This window comes from Vigna unguiculata, chromosome 7 (assembly GCF_004118075.2).
Source record: "Vigna unguiculata cultivar IT97K-499-35 chromosome 7, ASM411807v1, whole genome shotgun sequence".
Classification (NCBI taxonomy): Eukaryota; Viridiplantae; Streptophyta; class Magnoliopsida; order Fabales; family Fabaceae; genus Vigna; species Vigna unguiculata.
In genome coordinates this window covers 1645526-1659499 of record NC_040285.1, presented here as the reverse complement: position 1 = coordinate 1659499, position 13974 = coordinate 1645526, and the positions used below count along the sequence as shown (strand labels likewise).

The following is a 13974-nucleotide window of genomic DNA, read 5'->3' as shown; positions in this document are numbered from 1 at the left end:
GGATATACGAAATGTTAAATCGTCACATGGCAGACTTCACTTAAAAAAATTTAGTCCTCATATGCTTGGATACTTGCATTTGTCAAGATATAGACGAGTTTCTATATAATAAAATAATTCATTTCCAAAGTATTTTTTATGAGAAAACCTACAAAATATAACTTGAAATTATAGGTTTTCGTTGCAAGCCTATGAGTGTGTTCCTGAAATTATGCACAAATTGTTCCAACTCTGATAAAATTTTGATTATTTTCTTAAATTCATTGGAAAAAATCATTACTTTTTACTTTTTGCATATTTTCATACATATTTCGCTTTTTATATAAAAAAAAAATTGAGGTCTCTTAAGAAAAACTAATAAATAAAAAGTGTAGATAAGTTCTACATTAACATTTATTTCGTGGCAAATAAAGTGGTAAAGTTGTAAGGAGTATTACTACTAATAAAGTAAAAAAATATATTTGTATATCATAAAAGACTATTACTTCAAAAAATAATCAGTATTAAATATTACGAATAGTTACTTGAAACACTTAAAATCTAAGTATCCAATTGAGATTTTCGAACAAAAATAACGACCAATTGAGAATTTAAATCAATAAATTATTGTCAAAACCGCCAGATTTGATTTATACATTCTAAGCTTATTTATTTTGCACCCTCCAAATTACTTTTTTTTCCAAGCCATGGCACTGCATGGATTGAGTTGCAACTGATACCACCTATCTTCTGTGGCAAATTGCTGAGTCTTGAACATTGAGGAGGAAATCTGCAGTGAAACAATGGTGTGATCAAACAAATGGTGCTATGTATTAAATCTCATGCCATTGTTCTTATCCAACCAAGCAACCGAAGCAGCATGGCATCCAACACAGGTGACTTCTTCTCCAGCCCTATTTCAAAGAACAGCAAAATAACATAAGGGTAAGAAAGATTAAATGAAATTATGTCCACCATTCTCAGCAAGAGCAGTTCACTGTTATATACTATGAGACAAGCACATGTTCAATACCATTGGTACTAGAATCAAAATTTCACCTAAGTAATATGCATTGATATTTAATAGAATCCTTCATTATGCAACTTATTACACTGACTCTAGATATGATCAGCGTTGAAAATTTCATATCAACTAGAGATAAGATTAATTTACAATATATAAATAAAACCATACTTTACAAGTTGGTTTTGCGGAGATGAGTTAAACTTAAAATTCATTTTTTAACATGCATCAGAGTCATGGATTAGAGTCTAGCATACAAACTAAAGATAAGGTCAATCTACAGTTTAAGCTTGAAGTTTACTTCTTAACAATTACAAAACAATACTAATACGGCTTCTTGTAGAAACAACAACTCTATGCATTTAAAGGAATGCTTACAAATGTCTGCTATTACCATTTTGAGGAACAACACAATAGCATTCCTTCACACTATCTGTGGGTTGGCCACAATTTCGGAATGCTTAAACTTTTTGCACATGAAGCATTATGTAAGGGTTTGCCAGAATTTGGAGGACTGTTTGCTATTATTTAAAGGAATGCTTTATCTTACCAATATCTGCAGCTACTCTGTGAGCACACATAACTCCGGAGAAAGCTACAGCAATAACACCTTGTCCAGGGAAGCAGCTGTCACCAACACAGTAAAGACCATCTATGCCCTGCAAGTTTTATATGTTTGTGACTTGCTTTAAGCAGAGCATTATAAAAGCATAGCAGAATATTTTCTATAACTGAACCAGTTATTCGTTTAAGGAAGTAGACCTACAGTGGTATTGAATGGCATTCCCAATAACCCCTTCGGTGTTCCACGTGGCATTGGACCGTATGTCCCTTTGTCACGAGCTAGGTATCGCCGGTGTGTCTTTGGTGTCCCTACCTATTGGAAAGCTTAAGATTTCAGAAAGCATACTCATGATAAAAAAGCACAAGAATCAAAAGCTAATACCATTCAGTATTATGAGGTCTGAGGTTATAGCCAATACCTCGATAAAATCGATGGATGATCTAAGACCTGGAAACAATTTATTCTCTAATCTGTTTATGATTTCATCTGCTACAAGCTGCTTCTTTGCCTCATAGTCTACTCTTGAGAGACCCTAGTACAGAAAACAGTGACACCAGAAATTTTAAAGACAAAAACAGATTCTGAAGTCATAGAAGCATGCAATGTGAAAGTTTTGAACTTTGTTTATCAGTATTGCCTACCTCCCAGTCCTCCATGGAAGAAGTTGTGAATATATGAAGGATATGTCGACCTTCGGGAGCCAATGATGAATCAAGAACAGTTGGTATACTTAAAAAGATACTTCCATATGGCACCTCCAATTTGGACCAGTTGTTCTAGAGAAGTGCCGATGAAATGCATTTAGCTAATTATTCATTTTAAGGCACAAGGACTATTAAGAAATTTCAAGTTGAGCAAAGTTCCAACTACCTCAAGTACAAAATGGTGACAGTCTGTATCTGGTGGTAAAATCTCTGCTTTAACCCCCATGTGAATTGAAAGAAAAGATGGAGCTTTAACATAAACTTTCTGGAAGTTCTCTTCTTCTTTTGGGAGTGGAACACCCTTCAGCAACTTTCCTGCAGTGTAACATTATGTGATTTAACTAACTAAGAACTAATGAAGGCAGAGAAACATCGCGGAGATCATCAGTAAAATATTCACACAAAAAATCTTATAGAAGTTCTCATTTGAATTTGAAACCAACCAAATGTATCCCATCTGGTAGCATTTGATATTATGGTTTTGGCAAAGAACTCTCTTCCATCAGCAAGCCTCACACCTACCTGCAAAGAGCATAGTCAGTTCTTGAAGAAAAAATGCTTCTTTCCAAAATGTCATCTTGTTTCTATTCTGAAGTCTCACTTACAGCTTTGCCCTGCTCAATTATAATACCAGTGACATTTGCTTTGTAAACTATCTCACTACCCTGATCAATAAGACCTTTTGCTAAGGACTTTGCAATCCCACCAACACCCCCAAGAGGGTAGTTGATCCCACCAAAGTGTCTGTCACATAGAACCTGGAGGGAAAAAAAGAGTCAGGCCATGCAGGAAATGTAGAGCATGTGAGGCCAAGGTGAGCTATATAGTACTGGCCACCATAAGTGCTTTTACTTTTCACTGTTTTGAATGGTATAACATGAATGTCTAACTCAAACACTAAAACATATTTAACCCTTTCATCTTTTTATAGTCAGTTATGAGGTAGAAAAATAACAGGTCTAACAAACATGACAGATACTTCATATGAATGTAAGGATGACCTTTACATTTTAAAATTTACATGCTTAACATTTCAAATAAAAAAGATACTAAAATATGTGTACATTGTTAGGACTAAAAGCAGTCAATGTTGGGTCAAATTCCAGCTAGTTTTATTTTTTGCAATCTAATTCTCTATTCATTTGAAGCAGAAGCTATGAATGCAAGCATGAAACCTCCTCTCCTAGACAATTTAGTAATGTAATACAAAATTTAATGAACTGAAAGAATGAAAAAAGGTTACCATGCTAGCATTGATCATTGGTGTCTGTATACCGTTGACTGTGCTCACTATAAAACACTGCAACAACATGGATACAAATTACCAATCACGTACCAACAATTGAATAATTAATCAAAGTGTAAATGAGTAGTAATATGACTGCTATCTCACTTGAAAATAGGTTACAGAAAGATACAAACATGTGGCATATTACGACTCAAATTCTATGATGAGACCAACAACAATTGTCCTCAACCTCTTCTATGAGATCCACTAGAATGGATTCCACACTTATTTAGTTACCTGTTGTCACTCTTAACACATTGCACCGAGTAACTATTCAAGACACATTTTCCTTAATAAATTCATGAAACTTCAAGCTGAATCAAAAAGTTATCACACCTACCTCTGCATCTATGAAAGACAGCAAGTTTGGATCTTTAATGTACTTCCGAGCTATGGCTCCAGCATTTTGAGGCAAATAATAGGCTGTCAAAAGATATGTCAAAAAGGTTAATGCTGAAAACATATGAAAAGGCTGATAAAAAGCCCAAATATGGAGGGAGCTGCAAATGGATCTTCAATAATGACCCCTATCAATATGTACTATATACTGTTATTAGGAAATAGGCATGTAACGCTTATTGGTTATTAGAGATAGTCTACCACAAGAAGGTTGTAATACACACACATCAAGAATGATTAGGGTTGATCACATTCTTTGCTCTGTTCCTCTTGACATAGCAAAAGTTAATCAGATGCTCACATTGATTGAAATCTTCATATAGAATTTTTCATATATAAACCATCACAACTTGGTATTGCAATAATTGATGCATTTCAAAGATTTGAGCAAATTAATCAGAAATGCTGAGACCCCCCTTGGGAATTAGGAGACCAATATAGGTTTTCTAAAATGTTTGTTGAGTCCAAATTCTCCACCCAGAAAAAAGAACTAGACTACGTACATGAGATGTGATTCTCTAGGTCTAGGGTTTCACTACTTGAAAGATAAAAAACTAATTGAATTGCATAAGCATGTCTTACTCAAACCTTGCTCTGATCTTCATGGTTAGGGTAAAATTTGTTGAGTCAACTAGTTATATGCAGTAGCATTAAGCAACAAACTACAGATAACATATAGTTGAGTGATGTATTTGTTCACTTTTTCACCCTTTGCTTCCTTCAACAATTCTTTTAACTCAAAGTTAAAACATAACTCCTCCAATCAATCAAAACACCGAAAAGATAAACCAAGTGGAACTAAAAAACAATATTAACCTTATAATTAAAGTTAAGAGTTCAAATTTGAAGCCTTGCAGTTTAAAATAAACAAGATGAAAATACCTAGTGTCAAGCATTCCTGGGGCTTCTGAAAAAACTGTCCAAAAAGGTAGAGTGGCTCTTCCAGTGACTTCAGTTCCAAGGAGTTCAGTGCATTGAAAATCTAGCCATAACACATATAAAATCTTAAAAGGTAAACTTCAAGGAGAGGCAAAAATGCCTTAAGGGGGCTGCAATCACCTCAATTAAGACAAACCTTCCAGCATTCACTGTAGAATTTAAGAATACCCTCCTTTTCATGGGGAAAGTAACTGGTCAGTTCATCAATGAATTTATCATATTCTTTGTGCACTCGAACAGAAAGGTTATTTGGTAGATGGAAGTGAACGGTTGTTGGATCAGGTACCACTTGCATCTGACAACCAACTGCCTCCAAAGCTTGTGTTATCAAATTGAGATTACCCTACACAAATTTAAGGTACATGGTTTTCATGATCCTGGGAAGCATACCATTCAACATAAAGAACAATTACAAGTGCTCGAATCTACTATTGGCTAATGTATTATCAGAAGATGAGCAAATTACACCTATTTGGAGCTTAATTGATAAAAAATCAAGCTTCACATAATGAACCAAATCTTTCTTAATATTAAACTAACCAAAAGAGCAAACTAGACGGAATCATTTTGTTCATGAACACCAGGCACCAGCTAAGCACAATAACACTGATCGCAACACGAAATAGAGTGTTGTTTTACAAATGAATATGTCTCCAAAAAAAAAAAAAACGAATGCATTACAACCAGAGAGAAACAGAAAGTCCCTCTCACAAACAAAGCATCCATATTCCTTCAGTGTAACATTCAGCTCTTGAGCTCACCCCTAAGTTTCTATACCATCCACATTTCACCACATCACTAATGAAATTAAAGTAAATGATTACACACAAAAAATGGCATGCACCCAATTAAATAAATAAATAACTGACCTTATCACTGAAACCAAACATGACAGAAGAACCCACATCAAAAGTATAGCCATCCCTCTGGTAAAATCCAGAGCTTCCACCAGGAATCACATACTTCTCCAAAACCAAAACTCTGGCACCCTTCACTGCCAACTGTGTTCCCGCAACCAATCCTCCAATTCCAGACCCTATAACAATTGCATCAAACTCTTCACCCTTACCCTTCACTCCCCTCTCTGCCACTTCTTCCACAGTCAGAGTTGACTTTGAGCACACCACGGAGACCCTTTTTCTTCTGAGAGCATTGGAGCAAGACCCAGATGGAAATTCACTCCCTGCATGGTTTCCAAAAGCAAAAGATTGAAACTTTGGCAGAAAGATTGAACTTTGAGAAGCAGCCCCTGTTGGGAAATGATGGGAAGTGTGGGAAAAGGGGTGTCGAGAAAGGGAGAGGAAAGGGGAAGTGATCATGATTAGAAGGAGGAGAAGGTTGTGGTCTGGTGGAAAGTGGAGGTGCGACAAAGTGGCATTTGCCTTGGCATGGATGCCGGTAATGTTTTGTAATGGTGTTGAAGTGTGTGGATTCCACTCACATGTAAATTTGATTCCAGCCGAACACACACAATGTTTGGTTTGTCATTACTAGTTTATCCAAAAACTGACAAATTATTAAATTTAATTAATTGAAATGAGAAAAAATCATTCAATTGTTATAAATATTTAATTTAATAAGTGCATGTGTGGATATTCATTATACATTATCACAGTTTATATTTTACATTTAATGTTATTGAATTATGCTAATGGTGTACTTACTGTATGTAATTTATAAATTAATAAAGAACTTAAATATGTAATTGTTTCCTATTACCATTTACATTTTCTGATTTTTGCTTTCATTATAGGTAGTAATAGACCAGCAAGCTATCAGATTTCTATAGTTAGGCTTAGCTTATTTATTTACAGTGACATGTTGAGGTTTTTAAAAAATTCATTATTTAAGCGAAGAGTCAACTTCATACTTCTATGTTGAATTTAACAACTTATCATCCTTTTAATCTAATTTAGTTTTCATATTTAAATTTATGATTTATTTTGATTTCTACGTTCTTTTTAACTCAATTGAGTTTAAATGTTTATTATATAGATCTAATTTGGTCCTTTATTAAATTGGCAATAATTTAGTTTAGAAGGTGTTATGTGTTAGTATATATAATAAGTGTCAATTTTATATTAAAAATTTACTTATTCTTGATATTTATTAATTATACACAAAAATGAATTAATTTTGATGCATGACATATGGTAATTGTTCAAGGACATTGACTAATATCAGTGTGGCTACTATTAGTGTAGGGTGTGTGGTGATTATACACAAGCATTGATTAGTTTTGATGCATGTGTGGAGTGAAACAAAATTCTTGAGATGGTTTAATTTAAAATGAGTGTACTCTTTATGGTAGAACATGATTGTTGTTATGAGCAATGAAGATGTGTGTATTTTAATCAGAGTGGAGATTGTTGGGTTAATGAAAATAATACATTTTGGAAAGTCTCATCTCACATAGGATAAGTAAGGGAGTGAATAATAGTAGATATATAATGAACTATAAGTCTATGATATTTCTCATCTTAGTAAAAAACACTTTAAGTTTGTATTTGACTTTTTTTATAATCTTGTATTAGAGTGCTGTGAGGTCTAGGTTCAATTCTTGCTTTGGAGAGTGTGTACTTCGGGTCAAAGGGCATGATAGATTGGTTTGTCTGTTGTACAAATTTTCACATAATGTTATTCTTTGGTTGTCTTTAGACAACGATCATGGGTTTTCTCTAGTTTTGAAGCTTTCGTGTTATCTCTTGTGTATCCTTGTGTTGTTAATCTTATTTATCTATTAGTAGGATGATTGTCTAGGATAAAGACGACAATGTTCTTCATTAATAGTATATTATTTTTCCAACAATTTTCAAATGTTATCTTTGTTGACATGGTTTTAGAGTAGGAAGAGTTTACATTGCAATAAGTTAAAGATAATGCTACAAAAATTAATTGGACCTTGTACAACATTCCATATACTTATTCACCTTTCTTTATTCAGCACATCCTATTAAATAAAAAAGAAAGGTTGCTCCACCATGAAAATATGTTAGATTTAAATTCATTTAAAAATATTGTAGATAAAAAACTAGAATTGCATACATATTATTTTGTACTTTTGCCTTAATAAAATTATAAAGAACTTTATAAATAAAAATAAAAATATTTGTTTTTAATAATAATAATTATTATAAGCCCCTTTTTCTGTCCCAAAAAGGGTTGGGCCTGGCCTTTTCGTAGGCCCAAGGCCAGCCCAACTGTAGGACCCCCAATACCCCTTTCAGCTCACTCAGTATGCTCTTGTCTCCTTTTTCAGAAAATAGTTTCCTCTCCTCTCTTGTCTTCTGCTAGGAGCTCTGCTAGGGCACGATCTTCATCCACATTCGAGCTAACGAAACCCATTTAGCACCTTCTGGTAAGTTGAACTTCAGAGTTCTCTGGTCTATTCCCTCCTCATTTCGCTGTTTGAGCATTTGGTTAGGTAGGGTTCCAAGTATTTACCTCGTTTTGTCCTGGTTTTCACGTTTCAGCTCATTACTCGAGTTCTTGGAGCTGTGGTACCCCCTTAGTTAGGATTTGTTTGCTTTTGGTACTCAAAACAGAGGTAAGGGAAGCTAGTATTTGTTTTTTTACCGTTTAAAATATTTCTCCTGTTGTTTTTGGGTTGTTGAATGCTTTTGGAATGATGAATGAGGTTTTTTGTGGTATGAGACTTGTCTTGTTTGCGTCTGGTATGTTCCCTTGTGTGTGCGTTCCTGCTGCATGCGTGAAACAGTGGTGAGTACTGTCAATCTCACCTAAGCGAGATCGTCTCGCCTAGGCGAGAGTGTTTAAGACTCGTTCAGGTTCTGCTCGAGCAACTGGCTCAGACGAAGGGCCCTTGTCTTTGAGCGACGCGTTGTCTCGCTCAGGCGAGAGTGACTCGCCCAAGCGAGTTCTCGAAAAAAAATATGGTGTGCTCTGCTCGCATCCTCGTCCAGGCGAGGGGTTTTATTTTTGGGCGAATGGCGATCTCGCCCAGGCGAGCTGGTCTCGCCCAAGCGAGAGCTAGCAGAGTGCCACTGTTACAGGCCTCGCCTAGGCGAGAATGCCTAGCCTAAGCGAGACAGTTGTTGTAGCTTAGGCGAGGACTTCTAGCCTAGGCGAGAATAGTGCAGATTTGTGTTTTTTTTTATCTCTATTTACCTTGCGTGTGGCTATTTATCTCGAACGCGCATGATTATGGTGTGATTGCATGAGTGGTATGAGTTGTATGCACTGAATTTGTATGTTAGTATGAGTAACACAAGGGATTTTGTTTGGTTGGTTGAGAACGTGCATAAGAATTCAATGTTGAGATAACAAGTGGTGGTTATGGTATGAGGATCATGAAATTTGTATGTGATAGGCGTAATTCCATGAGTCTCATGGGGAGGTCTCATGGTGGCGCGTAGTGTATATATTAAGATATGGATTCAAGTAAGGACCGCATCTCGAAACTCTGATGGGTCAATGAGTCTTAGGTAGAGCATACTGACCCAAGTGGTGAGAGTGGTGGGAGGCCTTAGTCTTTGGCAGGATAATGGCCTTAGATGCTTGAAGGTTAACCTTGTGTGTGGTAGGGTGAAACCCATTGGCAATGACTCTGCAGAGCAGTAGAGGCCACCACAAGTGCAAGCGTCCAGTGAATCCGATCTTAGTATATGTATCCGGATAATTGAGTCATAGTGTCATGCTTGTCTGCTATATCATGATTCTTGTGCTCACTGTGTTACATGCTTGAATTGTTTAAATACTTGTCTGTTATACCGTATTAACTCTAAATTACACTAGCTTACCCTTTCATTTTCGTGTGTGTTCTTGCCTTGATTCTTCTCCTTTTGCAATGATCACCTTATGGTGGGAGCAGATGAGAAGAATTCTGGAGGTGGATCTGTTGGTGGTAGCGGGGCTGTGTAGTCGGGGACTAGTTATATGTAGCAAAGCAGTTTTTATGGTTGTAATGCCCTTCTTGTTTTGTATTTCCTTGCTCTAGGAGCGACCTTTCTGCAAACTGTTAAACTCCTTTTATGTTTGTTCATGGCATGGTGGTATGCCTAAGTTCACTTTCACAGTACACTTTTGGATGACTGTAATAGTACCTTTCTTATATTCTATGTTCATCTGATTGCTTCTTATTATTATAATCATATAATATTTTATTGAGTAGATTATTTTATTTAAATGGGATGTCGCAATTATTATTATTATAAAAGTAATAAAATTGTACAGAACAACTTGTACTATATAAAATTAAACAAAATAATTTTTTATATATGACCAAATTAAGTCGGAATTCTCCAAAATAACATTGATTATAGAGTTTGAAATAAGTGTGAAGGTAGTTTGTGTAATATTTTTTACTCAAAGCAACAAGATTATTCTAAAAATCTAAAGACTTAAACAAAAATATTTAAATGTAATCAAATCTCAATAAGAACTTAACTAAGTCAAGAAAAATACTTTTTTTTTCGATTGACCAATCAAAATTAATAACAAAATTATAAAAAGAAGAAGAAAAGAACAACAAATCTTTAAAATAACAAAAACTTGCTCTCTTTGAAACTTTTATTAGGTAGAATTGATCCGTCCTTACTATATGACCAGATGTAATCATATTTTGAAAAAAAGTGAAGTGTAGAGAAAGAAAATTATAGAAAAGGAAAAAGAGATTTGTTGAGAGAGATAAAGAGAAAAAAAAAAATTGAACGGAGAGAGGTTCACAATTACTATAAATTAAAAAATCTTTTTTCAATAATGATTTTCAATACTTAATGCCACAATCATAAACTAAGCTAAATTATCATCCCAAATATCTATCATTTCTCAATCAAATCATATAAGACACTTATCTCATTAATCCACATTTTAGTTCAAAACATTTCTCAATATTTTTTTGTTACGTTCATGTTCAATTATTATAATACACCCGCTTCTCATCCAACAATAACATATTTAAGCATATTTGACACGGAACCAAGAAGAAAAAAATACATTTATAAAAATTATAATCCAAGACGTTATCTTCACTTAAAATGTAAGACTTAAGTTAGAATTGCTTCACGAAAAAAAAAAATCAATTTATTACAAGTAAAGCAAAAAAAAATAAAAAATTCCTCCTTATTTTAAATATAGTTCATTACTACAAAATTTTGTAATCTTGCGATTTTTGCTACCTTACCTAAAAGATAGATTATTCATCTTTTTACCTATAAACCTATCTATCGCTACCTTTTATTTGTTCCCTTCCCCACCAAAACTTTCAGTCACCTTTTTCTTCACAGTGAATATATATATATATATATGGTTAAATATATTTTTAGTCATTTAACTTTTTAATGAAAATTGGAATTAGTCATTTGTCAAAATTTTAGACCAATTTAGTCTATCATCTTTAATAAATGAGTAAATTTAGTCTTTTTAACAAAAATTTGTTAAGTTTATTTGACGTTTTAAACACGTTTTGAAGTAAACATTGAAACTAAAATGAGTTAAACAATGTACACAACTCAAATATTATCATGAAATACGTTTAAAACATCAAATAAACTTAAAAAAATTGATTAAAATGACTAAATACACGTATTTCTAAAGTTGAGGAACTAAATTAGTCTAAAATTTCGAGAAAGAACTATTTCCAATTTCCACCGAAAGTTAAGAGACCAAAAATATATTTAACCCGTATATATATATATATATATATATATATATATATATATATATATATATATATATATATATATATATATATATATATATATATATATATATATATATATATATATATATATATATATATATATATATATATATATACACACACATGAGAACATTTAAAAAATCTAAAATATAACATAATAATATTTTAAAATTGATTGCTAAGATATTCCCCAGGAATATGCTGTATTACCAAATTCCACCGAATGTGGCATTACTCATCAAAGCTACCTACATCTTCTTTAACCGAAATACGAAAAGGAAAATGAAAAAAGAGACTTTTAAAATTGTGCCTATAAAAAATTGCCAAACCCAATTCATGATAATTGATGGAATCCAATCCCAATTGGTAAACCTAAATTGAACGGTGGCCCCTTCTTTCATTATCTCCTGCCTACTACTCATTTTGTGTGAAGGAAGTTGTTTTGGTAAGAGACATGCATCTATAACGTTTTTGTTTGCATTCTATAATTTCAGTTTTTCAACCTAAATTTCTTTCACATAGCATTGGTAGACATTTTAGAGTTTTATCCTTCCAAAAATGATTGGACAGTTAAAAGAGGTAAATGTAATTAAATTTGTTGAGAATTTAAGATTGAGTAGAAAGTTTTATACTTAATCAAAAAATTGATTCATACATAAAAAAGATATACAAATATTGAGTTTACTAATAACTTTTATATATATATATATATATATATATATATATATATATATATATATATATCATTAACTTATTAAGTAATTATACATGTGGAAACTTCTTTTTATATGTATCCTAAATCAATTCATAAAACTTGTGTGTGTAGTTTGTTTTTGTATATATAATTTTTTAAAATATATTTTATTTTAAAATATTTTATATTATTTTACTTAAAGTGATTTACTACTAAAGACAAAATTTTATTGTGAAATTCCTCCACTGTTCTCTCAACACCATATTTATTATATAAACCCCATGATTAATGCATTATGTCATAATCACCCATGAGATAAGTTCCACTTGAACTTATTACAACTCAAACATTTTACATTTTACTATATATCTTATGTTAAATATATAAGAATATGTAAGTTTCAAAAGAGTTTGTGTATTATAATTCTTCATGTTGAATATGGTTTTATATTTTTACAGAAATTTTATATTCACACTACTATCTTGTCTTCATTTTATATCTCAAATTTTTTTATTTCATAATTAAATATAATTAAACATAAATGGCACTTTCTAACATTTTAAAATTAAAACTTAAAAAATATTTATCATAAAGATTTTATTTTGTTATAACACTTATGTTTAAAAAATAGACTTTAAATCTAATTCATCATTACAAAATTAATTTATAAAATGAAGTTTACATCTACATCTATTTATATACTTTAAATTGATATTATTTTTAACCAACTTTTTTACTTTATTTCAAAACATTTTTCTAACTTTTGTAAAATTTCACTAGACTAAACTATGTCTAATAATAATATCATTATAATTGAATAATTCATAATAAATAAAAAATATATTATTTATTAATAATAAAATATGTTAAGAATTAACTTTAAACTTAACTGTATAAATTTTTAAAGTAAAATTTGAATTCACTTATATAATAAAAAATTGTCTCCATATACAAATTCTAAGAAACTACCATTGACCTTGTAAAATTAATTTTACATCAACTTATATATAAATAAATTTTATTTATAATAGAGGTCATAAATAAATATATATATATATATATATATATATATATATATATATATATATATATATCTATAACTATATATAAAGGGGATTCCCTCTTTTGTGTCCACATTTCATAATTCCAACTTTACCCTTTATAATTTAATTATTTATTAAATTTTTAAAAATTAACGGTTACTTTTACAAGTTTTTATAAAATTATTTACTTATCTCCTTTTTCTTTTTTTCTCTTACTATTCATCAACAGTTATTTTTCTCTTATTTTCTCCGTACATTTTATTTTATTTTTTATAAATATACTTTTATTTTGTTATTTTGTTTATTAAATTAATAACATTACAATATCATCAATTATTAATATAATTCAAAAAATGCGTACACACAGGCGCGATAGCGCCTGTGTTTACACTAGTAACAATAAATGAGATTCCCCTTTTTGTGTCCACATTTCATAATATCCGTTTTACCCTTAGTTATTTTAAAAATTTATTATTTTATAAATAATTTACTTTTAATCATTTTTTTACATATCTTATTTTTTCTTTTAATCATTCCTCTCTTTTGTGTTAAATCATTATTTAAATTTTCTTTTTACATATCTTTTTTTTTAATTTTATATTTAACAACTATTTTAAAAATTATATATTTGTTATTGATTTTAAATTTTTTGAAAATTAAAAAATGTGAATACACAGG

At 31.6% G+C, this 13974-nt stretch overlaps 1 protein-coding gene across 3 annotated transcripts; it reads right to left on the bottom strand.

The window, feature by feature from the left end:
* Positions 1-481: 481 nt before the first annotated feature.
* Positions 482-6365, bottom strand: LOC114192437 (prolycopene isomerase, chloroplastic). 3 transcript variants are annotated; one of them, XM_028082152.1, is made up of 13 exons: positions 5768-6365; positions 5035-5241; positions 4842-4941; positions 3901-3983; positions 3516-3572; positions 2878-3030; positions 2716-2794; positions 2439-2587; positions 2210-2344; positions 1987-2100; positions 1770-1880; positions 1554-1662; positions 482-893 (listed from the first exon to the last, which is right to left on the bottom strand). In XM_028082152.1, the coding sequence occupies exons 1-13, from the start codon at positions 6215-6217 to the stop codon at positions 820-822; spliced, it is 1821 nt and encodes a 606-aa protein (XP_027937953.1). In that variant the 5' UTR covers positions 6218-6365; the 3' UTR covers positions 482-819. The 3 variants fall into 3 exon arrangements, with proteins under 3 accessions (XP_027937953.1, XP_027937954.1, XP_027937956.1); XM_028082153.1 differs by having other exon boundaries at positions 5019-5241; positions 5768-6042; XM_028082155.1 differs by having other exon boundaries at positions 5764-5820.
* Between the last annotated feature and the right edge of the window lie 7609 nt (positions 6366-13974).

Bases quoted from the DNA above. Each gene is read 5' to 3' on its own strand.
- LOC114192437 (XM_028082152.1), bottom strand. From the start codon at position 6,217: ATGATCACTTCCCCTTTCCTCTCCCTTTCTCGACACCCCTTTTCCCAC. The intron at 3,573-3,900 runs GTAGGTGTGATA...ATGTTGTTGCAG, and splicing joins TGTCTTTCATAGATGCAGAG to TGTTTTATAGTGAGCACAGT. The intron at 2,345-2,438 runs GTAGTTGGAACT...GCACTTCTCTAG, and splicing joins GTCACCATTTTGTACTTGAG to AACAACTGGTCCAAATTGGA.